The sequence below is a fragment of the Thalassophryne amazonica genome, chromosome 12, assembly GCF_902500255.1.
Source record: "Thalassophryne amazonica chromosome 12, fThaAma1.1, whole genome shotgun sequence".
Lineage (NCBI taxonomy): Eukaryota > Metazoa > Chordata > Actinopteri > Batrachoidiformes > Batrachoididae > Thalassophryne > Thalassophryne amazonica.
The window spans coordinates 49,579,992-49,607,056 of record NC_047114.1 but is presented as its reverse complement, the minus strand read 5'-3'; the positions used below and the strand labels follow the sequence as shown (position 1 = coordinate 49,607,056).

General features: G+C 42.4%; 1 protein-coding gene across 2 annotated transcripts in view; it reads left to right on the top strand.

The window, feature by feature from the left end:
* slc6a9 (solute carrier family 6 member 9) overlaps nucleotides 1-27,065 on the top strand; it is a 304,297-nt gene that overhangs the window by 57,787 nt on the left and 219,445 nt on the right. The window contains exon 1 of one of the 2 annotated variants that reach the window (XM_034183550.1): nucleotides 15,865-16,402. The exons of the other annotated variant lie outside the window; for it this stretch is intronic. Coding sequence (XP_034039441.1) covers nucleotides 16,361-16,402 — 42 coding nt within the window. The 5' untranslated portion in view covers nucleotides 15,865-16,360. Of the gene's footprint in view, nucleotides 1-15,864; nucleotides 16,403-27,065 lie in introns of those variants that run through there. 2 annotated transcript variants of the gene reach the window in all.

Genomic DNA, 27,065 nt, shown 5'->3' with positions numbered 1-27,065 from the left:
AAACTCCTCATGCCGACTTCTTCTGAAAGTTCTCTGTTCTCTGACGACTTACTGGGTCAACAGAGCCTGAAATGTGGACGTTTTCAACTTGAAACGGTGAGACGCTGCCGCCTTGAAGCACAGATCGCCGTCAGGCACCGTGGGCCGTCCTTACGGTGACACTACCAGACCAAAATCTCTCATCAGCCGTTAAAATTTTTACCGAAAACCAGCTGAATTTATCGAATGGTGTCCACTCAGTTGTGCCTTACAGTTTTTGAAAAAAATGTTATCAAACAAAGCAGCAGTCTCTGAGCCATTCCTAAACAATGAAAAAACGACGAGAGGGTGGGCGACTCCTCACTCAAAGACTGCCCACAGGCGAATGACGTAACCGACAGGCGTGAAAAAAACTCTTGCATGCCCACGAGGGTTCAAGCATGTCTGATGTAATCACACGTGATTCAAATCCATATGGTTTTTGAAAAAAATAATAAGGTCGGATACTTTTCTAATAGACCTCGTAAGCATACAAAACGGCAAATGTCAGCTCTCCCCACTTTCTTTATGATAGAAGCCATACACAGGCATGCACACACGGACACATACATGCACAAAGAGGCCACTTGGATATTATAATGTGTGTGTGTGTATATATATATATATATATATATATATATATATATATATATATATATATATATATATACCATTCGATAAATTCAGCTGGTTTTCGGTAAAAATTTTAACGGCTGATGAGAGATTTTGGTCTGGTAGTGTCACCGTAAGGACGGCCCACGGTGCCTGACGGCGATCTGCACTTCAAGGCGGCAGCGTCTCACCGTTTCAAGTTGAAAACTTCCACATTTCAGGCTCTGTTGACCCAGTAAGTCGTCAGAGAACAGAGAACTTTCAGAAGAAGTCGGCATGAGGAGTTTATTCGGACATTCCATTGTTAACGGACATTTTGTAATGAAAGAACGTGCGGGCAGAGTCGCATGTCGTGCCGGACCCGACCGCGGAGGGGTCGCGACAGGAAAAACACCTCTGTTGGAAACCTTAACGGGCAAGTTGGAACATGCCCAGCTGTTAAACAATTTCTCAGTTACTCACTTGTTGAAAGCCATCAAAAGCCGCCTGAATTTTACAAATGGTTTTCAACACAGAGGTGTTTTTCCTGTCGCGGCGCACACAGATTTGCCGAGTCGTCACGGAAACGACTCGGCGAATTTGCGCGCACGTCTTTCATTAAAAAATGTCCTTAAACAGTGGAATGTCCGCATAAAGTCCTCATGCCAGCCTCTTCTGAATCTTCTCTGTTCTCTCACGACATCCTGGGTGAATTAAATCTTAAATTAGGATGTTTTCAGGTCGAAACAGGCTGACGACGGCGCCTGGAAGCGCTGCAGGATGTCCCGCTCCGTGGGAAGTCCTTACACCGACAGAAACACCCCATAATCTCTCATCAGCCGTTAAACTTTTCACCGAAAACCAGCTTAATTTCTCGAATAGTGTCCACTCGGATATTCCTCACAGGTCCAGAAAAAATGTTGATAAAGCAACGCGCGCCGTCTCGAGCAGTGTGTGAAACAAAGGAATTCAGCCGAGAGGGCGGGACCACATCTCACTCAAGGCCTGCCCACAGGGAAATGACATCACCGACGCGTGAAAAAACTCACACATGCGCACGAGGGTTCAAGCATGATTGGTGTAATCGCACGTCATTCAAATCCATATAGTTAAAAAAAAATGAAAGGGTCGGTTTATTGTCTAATAGACCTCGTATGTATTTTTTTTTATTTCATTTTATTTATAAAGGGACCATGTACAATAAAAACATAAATGTTTCCATTTGATGCATTGTACCAGAGTTAGCTTAAAGCTAATTTACATCTGCAGTCCCTTTTGGGTGGAGGATGAAAGCTACGGAATCAGAAAGTTGATAGGACTAATATTTTTAGAGAAATTAGCAATAATAGCTAACAACAGTGAACAATGGATCTTGTGCTGCAATGCACCACTGATGTTCTGGGTTTTAAGTGTTGTTATTGTGGTACATGTTAGTTTGATAGTGTTTTGTGTTATTGACCTACTGTGTTGTTGTAGTTCAACTGGTTTAGTCAGTTTTGTTAAGTGTCATGTTGCCGTTACTGTGAGTAAGAACTGTAGTACATTTGATGTCTTAAGCTACTGCCTCTGTGGTTGTGTTAAAATAAAAGCACCTGCTGGGGCAGAATGCAGAAAAGACAAAAAGCTCTGCATGTGTGCATGCATGCATGTGCATGTGTGTCTAGAGAGCTGATGTTTGCCATTTGGTATGCTTATGTATTTTGGGTGAAGGATGAACGCCGCCAAAATGGAACATTGATAGGACTAATGTTTTTGGAGAACCTACGGATATTAGCTAACAACACTGAAGAATGGACGCTGATAATTACATTCTGGACAGGGGTGGTAAATCATCTAGTATATATTGAAAGTGTGCATGTGTGCATGCATACGCGCCTGCTTTCATTCCTTAAGGTCAATGTAAGTACATAATATAATTGTAAATATGTGAAAAATACATGGCTGACAAGAAAGTGAAAACACTTTTTTCCTCTGTGGTCCATTTAAAAATTAAATGACAAAATAGAAGTAATAATAATAATAATAATAATAATAAATCTGATTCCTGAGGGTTCCCGGTTCAATCCTGGGTGGGATGTGGAAGGCTTCTCATGACTTTAAAGGTGTTGGGGAAAGTGTAGTGACACGGACCCACAACAGGGGGCACAAATGAACGGTCAATAGATGAGCCAAAAGGTAACAATTTAATGTTGTGAATGTGCACAATGATTATACAGACAATCACAGAATCTGATAGCAGTCAATACACCAAGGTGACGTGTGGGCAGGCTCGAGGATAGAAGACGTCTGTCCTGAGAAGAGCCGGGACCACACGATTTCCACCGCCACAGAACCTGGTGAATACTGGAGCCGCCAAGTCCCGAATTCCCAGGTGATCACCGTCCCCGACTGTCGGATCTGGTACTGCTGCTGAGGAGCACAAACAGTGAGATGTGGGTGTGTGCACACCCAGTAACAAAAACAGTCAGAAGGTGGAAAGTCACCTCCACCTCTAATCACACACTCGTGCAGCTCCTGTTACACCACTTATCTGGTTTGGGTGTAAAGCGAAGCCGTCGCTGTCCACACCAAACGCCATTCCAGCAGATAAGGCACACCACAGGAAAGCGGCTGCAAAAAGAGTTCAGACTAGGACAGTTTTAGATACAGCAGAGAATATTACCTTCACAGGTAGATGATATCTCGGCAACGAGGTGGAGATGACGTCCGGTCTTTATGGAGTGAGATGATGTAGTGTAGATGGGTGACAGCTGTCAAGAGATAATGAGTGACAGCTGTCACCCCCGGCTGTGTCCGTGGCGGCAGCGCCCTCTCGTGCCTGAAGCCCACGCTTCAGGCAGGGCGCCCTCTGGTGGTGGGCCAGCAGTACCTCCTCTTCTGGCAGCCCACACAACAAAAGGTGTATAAATGTGAATTTCTTTCACCTTTTTGCAAAGGTTTGTTAAAGTATGCTGTATTACGCCATTTCTTCACAACATTGTGGCAACTTTGTTTTGTTGTTTTTGTCATATTTTGCTTTCTGTGTCTGTTTTACACTTATCCTCCCATCACATTTCAGGCTTGATGGTGATTTCTGCCACGTGAAGCCAAGTTTAGTCACATGTGCATCACTTTCATGCCCAGCAAATGTCCCATATGTTTATAAAAATGTGTATGTCCTGTGCTTTTTCCAGCCTAATTTGTTCTCATCCCTTCTCCCCTATGAGCTTCACTCTCCCTGTGGGTCCGTGCTGAAGCCTTACGCTATTTATGCAGCCTGAACAGCTGGGGCCCTCCCAGCTAAAGCAGCACGGGCTGAGCGGCCGGGGGCTGGCTAGAGAAATTATCATGGAAACTTCAGGTTAAATGAAGCGTCAGAAATTTCTCCCTCTCTGCTTTTTTTTTTTTTTTTTTTTTTTTTTTTACAGCAGTTGTCCTCCTCTCTCTGTAGTTTGTCATCATCCCCCCCACCCCCACCCCTTGGGGGGGTCAGCTAAGTTCAGCTTCCTGATGGACAAACATTACTCAACTCTTTGAATGTTGCACTTGAATCATTTTCAAGCTCGCTCCAATCTCTTCTTTGATGTATTCTTATGTGGTGTTTTTGCTCTGTGATACATTTTTCTGAGGAAGCTGTTGAGCACTGAAACGGAACGTTGATTTTCTCTCCAACAGTGGTTAAACGCGCTTTTTCCCTTTGTTATGCTGGACAAAGCCGTCTCGCTTTTGCAAAACTGCGCTTTGTGTTGCTTTGTGTTGTTCCTTCCTTCTGTTCTGCACTATGGCTCCTGCGGTGCCTGTCTTATTGTGAATCTCAACTGTTTCTCTCCTCCTTTCCTCTACTTCATCCTGTCTTTCCTTCACTTTTATTCATCTGTTTGCTGCTCTGCTCTCCTTTCTGGCCACTTTTCTCAAGTAATAACGAAGAGTATTGACACTTCTCTATTTGAAGCTCCATCACAGTCAGATACCCCATCACAGGCGTGCTTAGCAAAGCAGAGGTGCAGAGATTTTAATCTAATTGAGGGGACAGATACATAGATAGATGGCATGTCATGAATGTAGACATCAATCAATCAATCAATTTTTTTTTTTATATAGCGCCAAATCACAACAAACAGTTGCCCCAAGGCGCTTTATATTGTAAGGCAAGGCCATACAATAATTATGTAAAACCCCAACGGTCAAAACGACCCCCTGTGAGCAAGCACTTGGCTACAGTGGGAAGGAAAAACTCCCTTTTAACAGGAAGAAACCTCCAGCAGAACCAGGCTCAGGGAGGGGCAGTCTTCTGCTGGGACTGGTTGGGGCTGAGGGAGAGAACCAGGAAAAAGACATGCTGTGGAGGGGAGCAGAGATCGATCACTAATGATTAAATGCAGAGTGGTGCATACAGAGCAAAAAGAGAAAGAAACAGTGCATCATGGGAACCCCCCAGCAGTCTAAGTCTATAGCAGCATAACTAAGGGATGGTTCAGGGTCACCTGATCCAGCCCTAACTATAAGCTTTAGCAAAAAGGAAAGTTTTAAGCCTAAACATGAACTGGTTCTGCACAAAGCAGCAGGTAGATCCATGCTGGGAAGCAAGTATTTCTGTCATGCTGAGATAGGAGTAGATAAATCCAAAATCACTGACAGTGATGACTTTCAATGAAGCCCTGGATCTCAATTTATAGGCACCATATCATCTATCTATCTATAGTGAGGAAAATAAGTATTTGAACACCCTGCGATTTTGCACGTTCTCCCACTTAGAAATCATGGAGGGGTCTGAAATTTTCATCTTAGGTGCATAATTTATTTGTATGTTACTGCTGCAAATAAGTATTTGAACACCTGTGAAAATCAATGTTAATATTTGGTACAGTAGCCTTTGTTTGCAATTACAGAGGTCAGATGTTTCCTGTAGTTTTTCACTAGGTTTGCACACACTGCAGCAGGGATTTTGGTCCACTCCTCCATATAGATCTTCTCCAAATCTTTCAGGTTTGGAGTTTCAGCTCCCTCCAAAGATTTTCTATTGAGTTTAGGTCTGGAGACTGGCCAGGACACTCCAGGACCTTGAAATGCTTCTTGCGGAGCCCCTACTTAGTTGTCCTGGCTGTGTGTTTGGGGTCATTGTCATGCTGGAAGACCCAGCCATGACCCATCTTCAATGCTCTTACTGAGGGAAGGAGGTTGTTTGCCAAAATCTCGCAATACATGACCCCATCCATCCTCCCTTCAATACGGTGCAGTCATCCTGTCCCCTTTGCAGAAGAGCACCCCCAGAGTATGATGTTTCCACCCCCATGCTTCACAGATGGGATGGTTTTCTTGGGGTTGTTCTCATCCTCTAAACATGGTAAAGGGAGTTGATTCCAAAAAGCTCTATTCTGGTCTCATCTGACCGCATGACCTTCTCCCATGCCTCCTCTGGATCATCCAGATGGTCACTGGTGAACTTCAAACAGGCCTGGACATTTGCTGGCTTGAGCAGGGGGACCTTGCTGCCCTGCAGGATTTTAAACCATGATAGCATCATGTGTTACTAATGTAATCTTTGTGACTGTGGTCAAAGCTCTCTTCAGGTCATTGACCAGGTCCTCCTGTGTAGTTCTGAGCTTTCTCAGAATCATCCTTACCCCACAAAGTGAGATCTTGCATGGAATCCCAGACCGAGGGAGACTGACAGTCATCTTGTGTTTCTTCCACTTTCTAATAAATAATCATAACAGTTGTTGTCTTCTACCAAGCTGCTTGCCTGTTGTCCTGTAGTCCATCCCAGCCTTGTGCAGGTCTACAGTTTTGTCCCTGGTGTCCTTAGACAGCTCTCTGGTCTTGTCTATGGTGGACAGGTTGGTGTGTGATTGATTGAGTGTGTGAACAGGTGTCGTTTATACAGGTAACAAGTTCAAACAGGTGCAATTAATACAGGTAAAGAGTACAGAACAAGAGGGCTTCTTAAAGATAATTTAACAGGTCTGTGTGAGCCAGAATTCTTGCTGGATGGCAGGGGATCAAATACTTTATTTGCAGCAGTAACATACAAATAAATGATTAAAAAAAAATCATACATTATGATATCCGGATTTTTTTTTTTTTTTTTTTTAGATTATGTCTCTCACAGTGGACATGCACCTAAGATGAAAATTTCAGACCCCTCCATGATTTCTAAGTGGGAGAACTTGCAAAATCACAGGGAGTTCAAATACTTATTTTCTCACTGTATCTATCTATTGAAATTGAAAATGTTCATTATTTTTTGTCAGGTATTCCAGAGTGAAAATACATATTCTACCTTCAGTACATCAAAACTAAAATGTTTCAGCCTTTTTTTTTCATTTTGAGAATTACAGCCTACAGCTCCAAAAAAGAAAAAAAGAAAAAAAAAGAAAAATCATTTCTGCACTCAGTGTTTGGTTGTGGCTCCTTTTGAAGGAATTCCTGTGTCCTGTGTGGAGTGTTGAATAGAGGCGATTAGTCTGTGGCACTGTTGAGGTGTTCTGGAAATCCAGGTTGGTTTGATAGCAGCATTTGTGAGTGTCCGTGTGTGTCTTCTGGACAACTGTCACTTCAGCAGTCTTCCTCTTGATTGTGGATGTGTCTACTGAACCAGATTTGAGAGATTCATGTTATCCATACTGCATAAATAGTGACTTGTAATAAGATATTTTAATATTTTTAGATATGCATTTTCTATTTTTTGGAGCTCACTCAGTCACTCACTCATCTTCAACTGCTTACTTCAATTAAAGATCACGGGGGGGCTGGAGCCTATCCCAGTCCTCATAGGGCGTGAGGCGGGGTACACCCTGGACAGGACGCCAGTCTGTCGCAGAGTCACATATGGAAAAACAAACCACCCACAAATTAAAGTTTCCAACCCACCTAACCTGCATGTTCTTGGATGTGGAAAGAAGCCAGAGCACCTGGAGGGAACCCATACAAACAGGCAGAGCATGCCACAGAGAAAGGCCACAGGTAGGAATTAAATGGACTACATTTATATAGCGCTTTTCCATCTGCTCAAAGCGCTTTACAAATAATGCCTCACATTCATTGGCACACACTCACTGCACACCGGGAGCAATAGGGGATTAAGGACCTTGCCCAAGGGCCCTTAGTGATTTTCCAGTGAGGTTGGGATTTGAACCGAGGATCTTCTGGTCTCAAGCCCACACCTTAACCATGAGACCATCACCTCCCCTAAGAATTGATCCCATGACCTTATTACTGTGAGACAATAGTGCTAACCACAAGGGCTTAATTTGAGGGGGAGCAAGTTGAAGCGCGCTCCGGAACCTCGGACGCGCGCTCCGGAACCTCTGACGTTGGCTCCGCCAGCTATTTATACTGGATCCGTGATCCGCCACCTCTCTTGACTAACAAAATATTTTTAAAAAATCACCGCGATTGCTCTCACTGCCAATCACACCGCCACCCTCCTGTCTGCTGTACGGAACTGCGCCAAATCTGGCAACAGGTCCAGAGGATACGCTCGCTGTTTTGATCTGGATGTTGACCGTAGCCGCAGAGCTCCGTGGCCCCCGAGAGAGGACTTGGATTCTTTGCGGGTCCCGCATCCGTACCCCCGGAGGCAGTGAGTGAAAGGAGAGCCACGCTTGTGTTCTGCGTGTGTCTGTTTATAATCTTCTCGCACAGAAGAAAAAAGAGAGCGTTTACACAAGAGAGAAAAGTGAGAAAATGTTAATGGCTGTTTGAGAAAAGTGTGTAGTGAAGGGTTTTACAGCCTTAAAACATCTATAATAAGTGTAAAAAATAGCGCTACTTAACGGATTTTGTTTATCACGGGTTATTATGCCGCGTTCACACCGGGCACGATCAGACGCTACAAATTCGCGGCGGTCGCGTTGGCGACAGACGCGCCTCCTTCGCCCGGTGTGTCGCTCTGCTTGGGTGGACTTTCGCTGCGAAAATTCGCCCCAGTGCATCATCAAATAGGAGGAGCTTCCATTCCGCTCGGCGTCAAGTCATCATGACGGACCTTGATCACACGGAGTGAGTTGTGAAAAGCTCCCAATACAGAGAGTATCATTATTTGCTGCAGGAGCTGCGTCTGGATGATGGCCGCTTTCAGCTCCTTCCGCCTCTGCAGGACCCAGTTTGAGGACCAACTGTCCCGTTCACGCGCGCACATGTAAACAATTAAAAAAAAAAGAAACTCTGCTGCTTGCTGCAGCTCGCTCCTCCCCCAAAAAACTCTGTCATAATTGTGTTTAGAAACCAGTCACCATTTGTTTTATTATACATCTGTGTAGTTAATTAATAAAATATTCTCCACACAGACGATTCGCTCGCGCACGCACGTAAAAAAAAAAGAAAGAAAGAAACTCCACGGCTTGCTGTGGGGCTGCTCCTCGCTCTTTCCCAAAAAAACTCTGTCATAATTGTCTTTAGAAACCAGTCACCATGTGCTTTATTATACATCTGTGTAGTTAATAAGTAAAATAATCTCCATGGATGATTCCCTCGTGCGCGCACGTAAAAAAAAAGAAAAAGAAACTCCGCTGGTGCTGCTGCTCACTCCAAAAACTCTGTCATGATTGTGAAATAAAGGACAAAAGAGACATAAGTCCTGCTCACAGGCTGCTACCAGATACAGGACATGTTCACATCCTCAGTCAAACTCCAGACATCTCCACGTCACTACATATTCAGTCCCTGATTGGTCATCGCGGCATGACGAGACGAAAAAGTTCAGATTTTTCAACTTGGGGAGGAGGGCAACACGACGTGACGTGACGCAATATCACGCCACAAAGGCGCAAAACGCTCAAAATCGCTTCACTCGCATCACTTCAGTCGCTTCACTCGCGTTGCGCTGTGCGGTTTGGCGCCAAAACGTGTCCTTACATAGGGATTACATGGCAACCTGTGGCTGCAGTCGCTCGCGTCGCGCCCGGTGTGAACGCGGAGAACGTAACTCCCGCGATAAACGATGGACCACTGAGGAATTTGTACTCTATCCGGATTTGGTGTGACTAGTGTTAGGCCTACAATACATGCCCAGTTTATTTTCGGTGTGGCACACAGCGTTGTTCGCAAGCTCCCCCCCCCCCCCCGCCCTTTTTTTTTCTTCTGCACCGGAGCCACCCATCCTCTGCACTCCGGGACCTCCCACTTTACAAATTACAATTTAAATAAAAATTATTAAAACATTGTAGTTTCTATGTACTGAAAGTAGAATATGTAAAATTATTAAGTAATAAGTAAAGTTTTGGTATATAGCACCTTTCAAGATAAAATCACAAAGTGCTTTACAGTGAAAATAAATAAAATACAAACACAGAAATTAAATACAGCAGTAACATAAAACTAGTTAAAAGCAAGCCTGTACAACTAGGTCTTGAGCTTCTCTGTAAAGGTTTCAACAGAGTCTACAGAACGTTAATGCGTTCCACTGTTTGAGAGCCACAACCTCAAATGCACAGTCTCCTTTGGTCTTCAGCCTTGACCTAAGGACAGCCAAAAGGTCTCTTTTCCATGGCCCACATAAATCTCCTTGTTATATAAGGGTGCAAAGGTCACTGAGAGTGACTTTGACTGTACAGAACTGCATGGGGAGCGAATGCATAGAGGACAGAATGGCTGTTACACGAGACCTGTGGGATCACTGTGGGAGCAACCTCAGTGCAAATAAAACAGGTCCCAGAACGGAACCTTGGGGCAAATTTTTACTCTCTGAAATACCTGACAAGAAATATTACATTTTTTCATGATATTCTAATTCATTATGATGCAGCTTTTGGACTCTTTACAAGTCAGAGTGGATATTATCGGTCTGCATCAGTTACGGCTAACCCAGTCAATGAATTGGAACCAAAATGATGGGAACTGGAGTGAAAGCAAAGAACAATTTATCTGATGAACACAAAGAGAGAATATTGCAATTGACTGTGTAGGAGGCACCAGAGCAGGGAGACACAGGCTTGATCAGAATGCGACGATGACAGTGGACCAGAACCAGGTAGCCACGAAGGAGCTGAAGGCAAGAGGCATAAAAATGTACACAGCAAAAAGATTCACTAAAGGTTCTACAGAGGGTAGGTACCACAAAGATGAGCTGAGTTTCTGGAGAGTGTGGAGTGGAAAGACCAGGGTTTAAATGCAGGTGGCATACCTTTACACCAAATGCCTAACATGATGCAATTCCAAGTGTTTGCAACTCTGTGCTGCCCAAAATACCATATTTCAAAGCCAAAACAATAACGCAAATGGCCCCACTTTTTCTAAGTGCCCCTCGAGTGGTGTTGGATGTTCGTGTGAAGGTATTGTATTTTACCACATTTGTGTAACACAACTGAGTCATCATATTTACAGGCATTTTTCTGTAAAGCTCCTTCACACATAACACAATTGAAGTCGACCTGTGCACAAAGGAGGAATTGCATGCCACTCGTGAAAAATCATAGGCGCCTCAAACACCTCGTAAAGCTGTCGCCACAACCATTTGCACACACCAGCAGCCTGAAAAACAGTGAGTGCCCTGTGAGTGCCCATTCGACCCCAAATTCCAGGCGCCACACACGAACATCCAACACCACTCACTGCGCACTTAAGAAAGGCGGGGCTATTCACACTCCCGGCATGAGAGTAGAGTGCAGATGATCACATTCGGGCTGTCTGTGAAAATTGTGTGCAACATGAGTGTGGCATTACCAAACAACACATATGTATGTGAAGCAAGTGGGCCCCTCCCAACACGTGGCATACGTGTGTGTGTGTGTGCCTCCCCGTAACACATGTGGTGTGCAGAGGGGGACACGTGCATGACATACTGATAATTATGTACAGACAAGATCACATGGGGACCGGCCAGCCATATGTGAGTGCACACAGCACAGCAAGGTGCCGCTCAGCTGATCGCTGGCCAGCCACTCACTGACAGCTGGAAATGATGGCTCAGTGCACACGACGTGTTTAATTAAAAACACAGAGAACACAGCCATGACAAGTATATGAATAAATACTACAATAACTACATACATTATTACATAACAAATAACTAAAATAAATAATCACAGAAGACAGAAACGGAGAGTGACTTTTTGTTCTGTGCGCTAAACGAACAGGTGGGCGTGTCAAGCAGCAGCAGCTGTTGGGATCTGTTGCTCTGCAAATTACACCTGGAGAACACGTACCGTGTTATGACGGACATGATGTTAGAACTCTACGCCATGAGGTGCATGCGTGTGCTTGCTGTCCTCACGTGGAAATACATAAAAACATATATCACCTTTGCAACAGGCTGGAGTGACCATGTCAGCGTGCACATGGCAGACTGTGCCAGGTGAAAAGGACAGTCTGATCATGTGTACACTCAGCTGGTGATCTGAATGTCATGTCACCCACGTGAGCTATGGTCCACATGACTCAGTGTCCTTCAGCGCGCAGCTCACTGGACACGTGGGGCCGGCTGGACATGCGCATGGGCCTGGCTGGACACGGGGCCAGCAGATATGGACATGAGCAGAGCGCGCTGCTTCCTTCATGTCATTTCATGACTTGACGTCTATGGCCATAGGTCATATGCAGAAGACCAGAAGGATCATACTTGTATTGTCTGCTCGACATGAGGGATTAAATATTAGAAATTGCTGGGTTTTTTTTCTTTTGGTGTGTGTGTTTTTTTCCCCTCACACCAGCAGTGCAATGTGGTGCCACATGTTCCAGGTGCTCATACTGTATAGCTGCAGTATCATGCACGCCTGTCCATGCGTGTCCCTCCCAACAACAGGTGAAATGTTTTGCGGTTCTCCATTTTGTTTGTTGTTCGCGGATTTTTATATGGTTTCTGCTTCATTTCTTAGTTGGGAAGAGGTCCTTAGATCCATGAGCAGTGGCAAAGAGAAGGATTTTTATGCAAGAAAAAGAAATCACACCTAGGCTTGAGTTTCCCATTTCGCTTTTGGCAAATTGTTGCTGAAATTTCATATCTTTTAAAATAAAATCCATCTCTATTCGTCAAGAACTGGACATCCCATTGGTCACCACAGGACATCTCAACACCCATTCTCAGTTCCAAGGCAGCATTACCATGTATATTATGACATGAAGAGAGAGAAAATCATTAGAGACGATGTACATCCACAGATGTGGATATATGTGGTTATACATTGATACATTGATTTGTGGGTATACATATTATACTATACATACATACATGTTAAAAAATACCTACTTACATTGTTCCTTAAAAAGGGTATAAATGTGTTCTTGGGAGATTGACAAATTTTTAAACATAGGTTTCCAAAAACCTACACTTTGTATGTTGTTTGTTGATGAATAAAAACTAATGGCTTTATTTCTATTTATTATTTTCCTTTGGCACATGTATCGCATCAGTTGATGACACTTTGCACTTTCTTGTCTGTGTTCAGCCTTTGGCTTCTTTGTAATAGGTATTGGCAGATGTCAGGTAGTTAGCAGCCATGCCTGGACAGCAGAGATTACTTTGACCTTATCTGCTGCAGTCTTGGGCTCTGTCTCTTTATTTCCTCCATACTTTTCTGTGTGCACACGTGCATGTGTATGACTTCAGTCACGCAGAATCCTGGGAGAGCTGACATTTGCCGTTTGGTATGCTTATGTATTTTGGGTCATGGATGAATGCTGTGAAAACGGAAAGTTGATAGGGCTCATATTTTTTGAGAAATTAGTGATTTTAGCTAACCAGGAAACAATGGACATTGTGCTGCAATGCACCATGGGAGTTCAGGGTTTTACATGTTGTTACTGTGGTTCATGTTAGTTTAACAGTCTTGTTAGTGTCATTGATTTATTGTGTTTTTGCAATTCAATTGGTTTAGTCAATTTAGTTAAGCATCATGTTGTCATTACGATGAGTGAAAAGAGTATTGCTTTTGATGTCTTTCACTACTGTCTCTGTTTGTGTGTCTGTAAAAATTTAAAGCATCTGTTTGCAGCAGAATAGGGAAAAAAACAAAAAGCTCTGTGTATGTGTGACTGGGGACAGCTGCCTGTCTGTTCTCAGCATAAGTCAAGTCCTATTACTGTCACAGTCTTCAAATTCACAGGGAACATTCTTGGGACACAGACCTTGCACAAGTTCAAAGATGGTTAATCCTGACCTATTTTAAGAGGAATTTTAAGAGGTTAAATAGTCACATTCTGTTTCATATTTCTATACTATGAATCATGTAAATACTCTTTTTTTTTTTTTTTTTTGAGGGGCGGAGGTGACAGCTAATCAGAATACAGTGGCACCGTGACATCACTGGCTGCTCTCTCTCTGATGCTCCAAAATCACTTTGTTTATGTGTAAATATAACATGTTTCTCATATATTATGTTATATTATGTAAAAACTTTAGTGAGAAATAAACAATTTAAAACTGAAAACGTTTTTGTAATGTTTTTGAAAACACCTCTGGAGTGATTTACAGGCTGTCTCGCAGATGTCAGTGTGCACCATAATTTGTCCTAACTCAAAGCTAAAATATGCTCTTGTCAAAAGCTCATGTATGCGCACTCACACTCCCTCCTGCAGATGCTGTTAAAACGTAAGTAAAATATTGTTTATGATTGGTTGATTGAGTTTATTCTGCAACATCATTATAAACATACAGACGTTAATGTATCAATGATACACGGATAACATGATAAAGCATAAATGCTTATTTCCATTGTGGCTATTCTGGTCCTTGTGAAAATATCACGTCACAAAATGTCTTATGTACAAATTGTACGTAAGACAGTAGGATCTTAATAATTAATGCAAATAATAAACACGTGTAATTATATATATATATATATATATATATATATATATATATATATATATATATATATATATATACACACACACACACACACACACACACACACACACACACACACACACACACACACACACACACACACACACACACACACACACACACACTTGCACTGGGATACCAATTAAACAACTGCAAATGATAAAGAAGACAGTGCTCATACAGCCGAGGGTATTTTTGCATGGCATTCTATTTTGGAATCTTGTGCTAGTGAGCAGTTATGCCAATAGGATGCTTGTGTTTGAACAAAATGTTGCAGATAGATGGTCACGTTCTAGATATTGGAATGGACCGATCATCTCACTGAGTGTTTGTCATCGAGGATCCAGTGTAGTTCTTTAGTGTTGTAGATGCAGTGACATGTGGTATCATCACATTCCTCCAGACCTGTCCTAAAGGACACATGTGTTCTTGCAACTCCAGCCTTGATATTAGTTGTCCAACTCCTGCCCACACAGCCACCTGCTCTGTGCAACACACAATAAGTTGGAAGTAGTTGTTTTGCAGTGTTCATAGTACTTCCTCTTAACGCTCTGAATAGGGCAGGTATATGTTAATGATTCCTTTGTTGGATCCTCTGTGCAAATCTAATCCTGCAAATTGAAGACAAATGAATGGCATGCTGCTACTCACTTCATGTTAATATGTGAGCGATGCCCCCACTCAAGCAGCACTAACCATTGTTCCCAATTGTCAAATACCCATTAGGCCTGCTGCCAACTGCTTCTCAACTTTTGTCAATGTTAACACCGCATCTGACAGAAAACAGACACAGGGATACGCTGAAATGTGAATTAAGGTGCCTCATTCGGCAGCAGTGGTGATGTTTGAGCTGGCCTGTTTTTGTGCGTGCTATGTTTTTCTTGCATACACTCACTTCCTGGCCCTTCTTGTTATGGGTAGCTATTAGCCATATGGCTACAAACAGACATAATGTGTGAGTGGCAAGCGTTTGAACTTCAAAAGGGTGTAACTCTAAGAACATGTTTCAAACAGGGTGGAGGAGGAGGGCTTTGGCCTGGCCACGCTCTCCATGTGACACGGCAGGGGGGACTGTTGGCAATGTCAGGGTGTAGAGAGGGACAAGGATTTGGAAGAGTCAAGTGGCGCTGAAAGAGAAGTTGTTGGTGGTCCACAGAGTTGCAGCAGCTGCCTGTGAAAACAAACGGAAGAAATAAGGGAGACAAAGAGGGGGTACAGGGTAGTCTGGTGGAAGGGGTGCTGACTCCTCACTTGTGTGCTCCTCACTATTTTTTGTTTCCTTGCTTTAATCTGTTGGAGAAAGAGTGAGGAAGAGAGTGCTTGGCTAGTGCCCACTGGTGCTCTAGACACCCCCCCCCCCTTACTCTGGCCAGCTAAAACTCAGAATTTAACATCCCCCTGTCCCCACCGCCGCCACCACTGGTGCTCCTCGCTCTCGCTCAGTATGCATCCAAGGTGCTGGAGCGACAACCAACCATTCATTGTTGAGGTAGAGGGAAACAGAGGAAAACTGGATTTATTTTGCCCATTGTGGCACTTGCTGGGGATTGGGATTGGCGGGGGTGAGGGAGCAAGGAGTGTGCATGTTCCTGGAAAGGTGCAAGACAAGAGAAAAGAGAGAGAGTTGTGAAAAGCAAGGGAGGGTTGACTAAAAAAAGTAAGAGCACAAGAGAGGGAGGGAGGGGACGGATGGAAGGCAGGCAGTGAGGCAGATCTGGGATCATGGAAGGGAGGGAGGGAGGCAGAGAGAGACAGAGGGAGAGAGAGAGGGAGCGCTAACATGCCGAATGAGCAAGAGGCGGAGAGGAAGCAGAGCTCCATCAGATGAAATGAGGTGAAAGTAATTCAGGCATTAATCAAGTCGGGGCAAAAGGGAGGGTATACTCTGTTTTCTCCCCCCGTTTTCGCTGCGGAACTGAGAGGCAAGGTGTGAATGAAGGAGCCAGCAGTGGCAGGCATAGAAGCACCACTGGGTCACAACATCCAATCATGTCCGAGTCCAACACCATTGCCGCTTCCACCACAGACCAGGTCAGTCCACATTTCAAGCTGCTGTATTGTTTGTTCCGGTGGGATGAAAAAAGAAGCATGTTCTTTTTATTTTTGGGGGAAGTATTTGTGCCTCATGCTGGCATGATCATCTTAGTAGAAGACGGAGCAAGGACCAAAAATAAATATATCCCAAGTTGCAGTCTGATGTATATATGTTTAGATCCTCAGTCGGAAGTAGTTAGAGGGAGTTTTAAGAGCGTGTGAGTGTGTGTTTCTTGGACTATCAAAGCAACGATTGTTTTGCCCGGAGCTGCCTGGACAACGGTACAGGGTCCTGAAAGAATTGAATTCATCAAGAAGAGGTATTGTCTATACCGCCTTATTTTTCGGTGATCATTCAGGGGGTCTGTGACGACTCAATACCCCCCACACCACATGAGGAGGGGGACGCAGCTTTTTAAAAACCCGACCACGTGTGGCGGCCCTGAAAAGTTTTTATAAGTAATTGCAGTGGGAAGTCCGGGCAGTGTTGTGAGAGACAGGGTTGGTAAGGAAGTGGGTTGGTCTGCCGTGTGTGTGAAAGCGAGTGACAGAGTGGAAAAGCAGAAGTGTCCAGAAAAGGCTGATATTTATGGCCCCCGTAGGCTTCCACCGGCTTTAATCACACACAGCGGCCCATACATACCTTTTGCTTTTTATGAGCACTTTCAAAATCCTGAGTTGTGTTTAGGATGAGATATTTACAGCTGTCGTCATCATGGCACACACAGGTAGCGTCAAGAGATGTGAGGGTACGGCCATTTGACTAGTCTGCCGGCTTGCTCTATTCGCCAGGACCTTGTGTTTTGTTTCCAGTCGCCACTGTCAAAGCTGAGTCAGCTGCTACAGTTCTGTCAGCAAACACACAACACACACACGAACATCTACAAGTTTCCTTCATTCATGCATATGTATGCAAATACAATATTTGTTAAAATTGTGATTTACCCTGTATAGTATGTATAAAATTTAGCAAAAGTCATTGTCAAGAAGAGTCACTGTCCCATTTTCTTCTAATGTTTTCTCTATTTTATTAAAATGTGTGGTACATTTTGGTTGAAAAAGAACAGCAGGTTAATCAAAACCTGAATAGCATGCAGATAAGCACTGATACTTCTTTTTTATGATTTCATGCTATTCGGTGTTTGGATGGACTGAGTGTTGGTTTGGGTTGTGGAAATGAGTGGCTTAGTTGAGGTAACAAGGGCAACCGCGTTTGTGAGAGACATTTTACTGACACTGACTTCACAGATGATGCTGTGATCTTTGCAATAGATGCCCTTTTTGTAGCACTCAAGATTTGAGTGAGAAATTTGAGTGTCTGATGAAGACTAAGATTTAGGCTTGCATTGGTTTTGTGGACTCAGCCATGAGAAGTGTGTCTGTATGAAGTGAAACTTGAAATTTTAGAGGCATTCCTTTATCTTGGCATTGCAATCCTTTGCTAAAGTATGAAGGTCCAATTATTTATGGTCATGTCTTAGGCGCAATCCCAATACTGCCCTTTTGCCCTACTGCATCACCCTTTCGTTTCATTTTGTACATTCACACTAATGTGCAAAATGAAGGGAAAAGGTAAAGTGGTCTAGCACAATGAGAGAGTATTAGGGTCGGGCCTCACTCTGTCATTGTGAGACTTGGATTTTAACCAATGGCCTTTGGCAATTAACAGATGCCAGGCTCTCCCTAAGCAATGGAAGTGTGGCGCAGGGTTGTTACAATGTCGGTGCCATCATGATGATTTTTAAGTTTAGGGTGTTCACTCTATTTTCTCTGGTAAATTTACTTAAATTTATTGGAATTCGTCAGTTGGCAGCCTCGTGGAATGATTTCTCTTGTCTCCGTTGCTTTTCCTGTGTAATCTCGTAAAACAGGCATCTTGCACAATACTCGCACGTTACTGGTGTGTTTAACTGTCACTCAAAAAAATAAAGCGCTGTTATTCGTGGAATCTCATAAAGCAGGTGTCACGTGATGATTCAACATGCAAGACTCGCATGGCTTTGGTCTGGTTAACTGTCACTCAAAAAATAAAGAGCTCTTATCTGTGGAATATCCAGCATTGTGCAAAGGTTTAAGAGCACCACTACAGCGGAAAAATTCATGAACACTTTCAGCAGACTCTCTGTTTACATGAATCATGAGGAAGTGCAGGCGATACGTAAAGCTTGCAGATCAGAGTACAATTTTGTTGTTTTTTTGTGCCATCTCTGGCGATACCCACCATCCGTGAAACTGAGAACTACCAGGACATCCAGGACACTGCGGTCAATGACCACAGTGGTGAGAGGGTGGGGGGTTGGGACACTCATCAGTGCTGAGACAGAAGAAAAAGTCATGCTTTTGTCAAGAAAACAGCTCTAAATTAATTTATTACTGTTAAAAAAATTACATAAAAGAATAAAAATGCATGCACCATACAAATACAACAATAAATAAGCAAGATACATATGTGCATGTAAGTTTATGTTATTAGTTTATTGTTTTTATTTGTTTTTTAATTATTATTTTTCTTTTTTCTTTTTTTAATTTGTGGGCAACCAAGCGGAATCTCTTTTTTCAAACTCTCTGTCTCTTCCGCCTATGAAGTTGCAGGAAATGGCTTTCATTGGTACTTGGAAAAGGCAAAGTGCAGGAGGTGGGGATATTTTTTGGGTGGTGGATGTCCTCCCTCCATCCACCTCCACCCGCACCCTAGTGCCACCATGCTCTCAATTTCTGGGGAGAGGCCTGGGATGTGTACCAGGTCTCTTTGGAAGGATCCTTGAGAACAACTGGAATGACTTTGTGTCAAACAGATGGTTATTTACTTACATTTTGGCCATATGACATCCTGCTTTGGGTATGATGTTGCACACAATCTAAAAGCTGATAGCCAAGGGGTTGTTCATGTTTCATCTGGCAGCAGCAGATAGATGATTATGTTCAAGAGATGGGGATGGACCAATTATCTCTCTTGGTGGTTCCTATCCAGGACCAAAAATGGTTCCGTAATGTTGGTGGATGTGTTGACAGGTGGCACCAACACATGCACCCAGACCTGACATGACCTCACCTATTCAGAGTACTGATAATCTTTTTCAGTCCATTTCATGAGCCTATCCCACCAGTCATAGGGCGTGACTCACACCCTATGACTGGTGGGATAGGCGTGAGGCAGCGTACACCCTGGACAGGACGCCAGTTTGTCACAGGGTCACATATAGACAAACAAACAGACTCACACCTGCACACACACACACCTACGGACAATTTAAAGTTCCCAATCCACCTAACCTGCGTGCCTTTGGATGTGGGAGGAAGCCGGAGCACCCAGAGGGAACCCATGCAAACACAAGGAGAACAGGCAAACTCCACACAGAAAGGTCACAGGTGGAAATCGATCCCATGACCTTCTTGCTGTGAGGCTAGCCACTAAGACACTGTGCTGCCCCAAATCCATTCCTACTTTCTTGAAAATAATGTTTTGAAATTATTGAAGTCATAGGTTTCCATAGTAGAGAAGTCGAAGATTCAAGCTTCTCTACTATGGAAACCACCTGGACTACTGAGAGCCTACACAGAGTCATGGGTTTGGTTTTTCCTTTATGTTTATGATACAGTTGTGCCTTTTCTTTGGAAGCAGAGACCTGTGCTATCTATCTGTCTGTTCCTCCACTGCATTTCAGACGGTACATGCCCAGGCTTTTCCAAAGCCAAAGAATACCTGACTGCTATATTTGAGAGATATACAGACATAATTGTGTTTAGTAATTGAATTTATTGTTTGTTTGTTTGTTTTCTTCCTGAAATATAAGTTATTTTCATTGAAACAGGCCATTTTATATACTTCCAAATCAGAAAAAGGTTGGATGATATGGAAAATGCTAATTAAAAACAAAAACTGCATGATCCTAACATTTAGTTTAACTTACATTTCATTCCAGATGGTATTAACTCAAGCTATTTCATTGTTGTGTGTGGTGATTTTATTTTATTTGTTAAAATACATCAATTCCTACAATTTCAGGCATGCAACACATTAAAATAATGTTGTGATGGTAAAGCATTTACAGCTTTGTAATGTTGCCATTGTTTTATTTTTTGGCAACACTTAAAAGACATTTTGGAATTAAGGATACAAGTAATGAAGCATTTCAGGTGTTATTTTGTCCCATTTGTCCTACAAACACATTTTAAGGTATACAACAGCATGGTGTCATCATTGTTGCAATTTTCAAAATTCCCCACACATGCCCTATTGGGGATAGGTTTAGTGCTGCTGACCTTTAGTGTTGCAATATCAGACCCAGGCCTTTGGACTTGTTGCTGGTAACAGTTTGGATGTCCTTTTCATTTGTTGTCTTGAACACACAGTGTTCATTTCTTCCACAAAAGATACAGAACACTAATTTGTTTGACCACAATGCATGTTTCCACTGTGAGATGACTCAAACCCAGATGCCTTTGAGCCCAGAGAAGCCAGTGCTGCTTCAAGACAAGTTAAATATATGCTTTTTTTTGCAGAGGGAAATTTTAAATGGTATCTGTGAATGTCACTCCATATTGTAGTACTTAACAAAGGTTTTGCAAAGTAACCTCTTGCTCAACTGGTTATATCAGCTATTGATGAATGGCGGTTTTTGATACAGTGCAATCTGAGGGATTGAAGATCATGGATGTTTGGAGGAATTTTAGTGTGCAAAGGACAAGTGTGCAAGCCTAAGCCAGATTCCTTAAATTAGTTAATCATATTATGCACTGCAGAAAGTGAAATATGCAAATCCCTTCCAATCTTTCCAGACTGTCTTTGAGTTCCTGAAACAACTCCAGTGTTACCTAGAAAAATACACACAGGTCCTGGCCTTCCAAAGAGGTCTTCCATCCAAGTACTAACTCGGACCCACTCTGCTTAGCTTCTGAGATCTGACAGGATCAGGATGACACAGAGCAGACTGACTGTAACAACAATCTATTGTGCAAAAAAAAAAAAAAAAAAAATACTTTCAGTGTTGACATGTTCTATTCTTCTATGAAACATCACTCCATTTCCCACCACATGAAATTTTTCTGATAGTACAAAATGTCCAGCATCGATCAACAGGCCCTGCTCCTTCATCTCCTGAGCCATTACACAGGGTCACATCTTTCTTCACAGTGGCAGACTAACCTCACAGTTAGAACAATGGTCTGAGTTCATGTGTAATTCAAGGCATGCTTGACTAATAATTGAAGTAATAAGGAGTTCAGATGGAGTTGGTAATATCCAAACGAACATTCGTGATTGCCTCTGACATCAATTTATTGAAAGAAAAGATCACTTAGAAGCCATTTTCATATCCAGACAATGGATCTTCTGCTGGTTTGACATCATGCCACTTATGAATTCTTCATGCTTCAGTGATTTAAATATAGTGATTTTATTGTCACATTTGTCACACTGTTATATTCGGGAAAATCTGTCATTAACTCATAACTCTGATGTAATGTTTTATTTGCTGCACAATCACTTTTATCTGGAAAGTATTCATAGTGCTTAACTTTTTCCATATTTTGTTATGTTACAGCCTTATTCTAAAATGGAGTAAATTCATTTTTTCCCACAAAATTCTGCTTATAACATACCATAATGACAAAATAGAAAAAAGTTTATTCTGAAATTTTTGCAAAGTTTTTAAAAATAAAATTTAAGAAATTGCATGTGCATAAGTACTTTGTTGATGCACCTTTGGCAGCAACTACAGCCTCAAGTCTTATTGAATATGATGCCAGAAGCTTGGTGCATCTATTTTGGGGCAGTTTTGCCCATTCCTCTTTGTAGCACCTCTCAAGCTTCATCAGGTTGGATGGAGAATGTCGGTGCACAGCCATTTTCAGATCTCTCCAGAGATGTTCAGTTGAATTCAGGTCTGGTCTATGGCTGGGCCACTCAAGGACTTTCACAGAGTGAATGATGGAGCCCACTGTGCTCATTAGGACCTTTAAAGCAGCAGAAATGTTTCTGTACCCTTCCCCAGATTTGTGCCTTGAGATCAGTGAAATCAAAATATCTACTGTACATCTGATTTCTTAGGGGTTTATTTATTTTTAATATATGAAACAATCTCCAACAAGCTTTTTTCACATTGTCATTATGGGGCATTGTGTGTACAATTTTGATGAAAAAAATTAATTTCATCCATTTTCATCCAAGCGAAGTGCTGTGAATATTTTCTGGATGTATCCATTCATTTTCTATACCTGCGTACTTCAATTAAAGGTCACGGAGGGCTGGAGCCTAACCCAGCAGCCATAGGTTATGAGGCGGGGTAAATGGGTAAGTCTGTTGCAAGGCCACATACAGACAAACACATTCACACCCACACGTACACCTACGGTCAATTTTAAAGTCTCCAATTCACCTTTGTGTGTGTGCACGTGCATGCGTGAGTGTGTGTATGTGTGAGTACCCATTAAAATTTGTTTTCTCACTTCTTACTTGCAGTAAGCAGAAATAATAATAATACAACAACATGCTTTTGGAGGGCGGTATGCATTTTCAGAGGCCCTACGTTCACACCCAGTCGCCCAAAATGACAGCTATTCGCCCTCGTCTAACTCGAGCGAATATCTGTCATTTTGGGCGATGGCGCATGGACGGAGGGACTCAGAAAATGCATACCGCATGACAACAGCATGTTATTTGCATTATTATCACTTTTTACTGAGATACACAACACGTAACGCGTACATAAAAAGTTGGCTCACTTAACTTTTGTCATGTCAGCTGGCGCGGCTCTCAAATTTAGCCACTGTGTCCTCATCAAGCTGGCTGCTTTAGATGCTGTTCATTGTCGTACTGTCCATGAGAAAATCATCCGGAATATCCATATTGGGGCCAAAACACACTTCTCGCCTTTTTATCTTTTCCCCTGCGGACAGTTTTTTTTTTCCCCCTCTGCGGACAGTTCTTGGGTTGCACGCTATGACATCATTTGTTTACGCACAGCAGGCGGGTATAGCCAGATAGCGTCGAGGTAAATCTACAATACCAGCCTAGCAACGCCCTGGTAAAGTGATGATAATAATAATAAAATAACATGCTTTTGGAGGGCGGTATGCATTTTCAGAGGCGAACTCATCTAACTCGGGCAAATATCGGTCATTTTGGGCATTTGGGCATGGACTTCAGGCCTTTGAAAATGCATACCGCCCTCCAAAAGCATGTTACTGTATTATTACCAAACATCATTAATTAGAAAGAAAGCCACGGTTTTCAAATTTTCATTGTTTTTGTTGGAAATATTGTGTAAAATATTGTTTAGTCACTTTCAAAGGTTCGAACTAAAAGCCTCCTCACAGACTGGAAAGAGGCTGTTTCTATGACCATGTCCGTCTGTCTGTTTTGTGTATCAATGTCTTCAAAACACAAAGAGTGGTTTCATTCAGTTTTGATCAATAAATTCAATGGACAGGTCATGTCCAGGTCAAAAGTCAATGTCAAATCATAGGTTATCATTTGTTGTCTGCTGATCTATCTTCAAAACACAAAGAGTCATTTTTATCCAAATTTTGGATAAACACTGTGGACTGTCCTCTGACAACACGTCATGTCAGTGTCATGGGTCAAAGGTCAAGGTCAAACCAGATGGCATTATCTCAGACACATTAATGACCATATCTCACGAACTAAATAAGGCATTGAAATGCGGATGTCTGCATAGACGTCTGCTCCTTGGCCTAGTAAACATATTACATTTCTGACATCAAGCGTAGTTGGCAAATTAGCTTTGGGCAAGCCACTGCAATCATCTGCATGCCTTGTTTATCATACCTCTGACAGATTGCAGTGATAGTGCAGAATTCTGGGTCATCTGAACCTATAGAATGGTTGAACATACCAAACATCATGATTTTTAAATGGAACCCATCTTGACTTACCATCAGATTTCCTGCGGTGAGATGTAGCTACAGATATCCAGCTCATCACAGATACTGTAGTGTTACGCGGCAGCACACAGACACAAACTCCTGCTATTGTGTGAGGGCAGGTGTTGCAGTTTATGGAGCGGAATCGCAAAGTTGTTGTGTTTACACAGTGCAGCATAGTGCATAGGCAACAGACGTGTGGAACAGAGAAATCACAGACAAAATAGACGTGTGTGTGTGTGTGTGTGTGTGTGTGTGTGTGTGTGTGTGTGTGTGTGTGTGTGTGTGTGTGTGTGTGTGTGTGTGTGTGTGTGTGTGTGTGCTCTTTACCCATCTTCCGTGGTAACTCAAACGTTTGGTCTCACTCTGACTTCACTAAGTTAAGCTTCCGGGCTCACAGCTGCTTTGCAGACGCACACAGTCGAGGCAGAACACACACACACACACACACACCAACCTGACTGATTGGACACATGCACGGTTGCACAGATGCAGCATTGTGAGTTCGCCTGATGCGTTAGAAGAATTAATGAGGGATAATGGATGGCTGGATAGGTGGATGAATTACTGACCAGTTGACTGGCTTGCTGAGAGAAGAACTGTGCAACTGAAGGGAACTGACCTGATGCACTGACCTGATGTTTGCATAAATGGATGTGGATGTGTGCACATGCAGCTCAAACTTAAATGAATATATTTTGCAAAAATGATGTCAGAAGGGGGAAAAAAACAAAACAAAAAACTTTGCACTACTTCATTTGGAAAACTGAGTTTGTTGCCTGAAATGAAACTTTTACTGTGGAGCTACAGCAGCAGATGTTTGTGTCACAGTTATGATGTTACTTCACATTCAAAATACATTCAGGATGTCCCAACTTGATTTAGTGGCACAATATTTTACAAGCAGTGGTGGCCTTGGTGGCCACCAAACCTCAGCTTTGGACATAAAATAAACAGGTATGCACCTTCCATGTCGCATACAGTGATGTGAAAATGTTTGTACACCCTTTAGCGTTTACGTGATTGAATTTTTTATGACAGCAAAAAATACATAAATAAAAATCTGACTTTTTACATTTAAAAAAATCTAAATTGTTGCCCTTTAAACTCACATTGCAAAAAAGTAATCTCTACATCATCAATTACAAGTAAAAGAAATAAAAATATAACAGCGAAAATGATGATAAGTAAATGCACGCTTTAGTATAACACATGTAAACCATCACTTTTGCATCCAGTTTTCTTCAGACAGGTCAGGAGATGGATACCTGAACATTTCTAAGACACTGATTATGTGTTGTGCTTCATTTTCCTCAGTTATTAAGAAATACAAACAGTATGGTACTGTATGACAGATCTGTCCGGAGGTGGCATTTCCAAAAAACTGAGTGGCACTGCAAGAAGGTGACTGGTGAGGAAAGCCACCAAAATGACAAGATCACCCTGAAAATGATATCGGCTTGTGTGCATGCCATTGAAGAAATTGTGTACAGTGTACGTTTTGCATTTTGTCTGAACATTTTCTAGTGTGTTTCAGTTTGAGCCTTTTCTAATGTGTTTTGCTGTGAATTCACGTTCTCAACTGTATTGTCTGCCATTTGATAAAAATGGAATTATAGCGTTTTGCATCCATGCTTGATAAGATTATTCCCTGCCACAAAACCAGACCTGTCCAGCCATCAGACAGGTTTATGTTGCACAAGCAAGCTGAATTTTCATCTTGGACATTGTTCAGTGATGCTAAAGGATTTCATTGCATAGCTAAGGAAGACTGAAATACAAGGGTACTTCAAAAAGTTCTCAACCTCACCCGGGGACAAGGGTTGTAACTCCCTGAACATGTGACTTTCTTCTGCAAAGGAATACTGAAATCTGAAAATAAATGGACCAAGTGCATTAATGGTCTAGCAGACAATTTAGAAAAATCATCCAAGAAAAATCTTTCCCCTATGAAATTTTCTGGGTGAGGCTGAGAAATTTTGAAGTACCCTCATATCATCTGTCCTGTTATTAAAAAAATGAAAGTCACACACCAAGAAGTATAATTAATTTACAAACTGTTGGCCTCAAGTAAGTCTCTCCACAACATTGTAAAGTGTTTTACACTGAGTTGATATTGCAGGATAGAAGAACTGCGATCATACAAAAAAGTTATGGCAGATACTGGACTGAAAGGTGTTCCTATCAAAGGTTCCATCTGTGCATCATTTAAATGTGAATTTCCTATTCATAGGGCCAAGTCCAAGGACCTTCTTCATTTTTGCACAGGAACTGTAGATGGAGTGACAAACAGGGTCAAAGGGCTTCATGGAGTGAGATTATTCATTGTTTTTTGGGGGGGAGGTCACAGGGGGTGGTATGTGTTTTTCTAGAGCAAATTATTTGAAATTAATGTGCTATTTTCATGTTTTAAAACTGTACTTGCAGAGTATGTACAACTTGAGTGTTGATGGACAATCAGTCTTTCCTATGTTCTTCAGTGTTTGCAATAAAAGGACTTTTGAAGGGACTATGGTAGGGGCATTCAACTTGTTCCAGAAAAAGCTAAGAGGGTGCAGGTTTTCTTTGATTTCACTGATTAACTGATTCCATCTGCCCAAAGAGATGTTAATCAGTAAAGTCACCTAATAGAGTGTGTGGTTGCAAAGAAAACCTGCACCCTCTTGGTCCTTTCCTGGATGAGTTGAATACCCCTTGACTAGGGATGGGTATTGATAAGATTTTATCGATATATCAGTCCACTAGAGAAAAGTTTGAAGACGATTTTGGCTCTTGC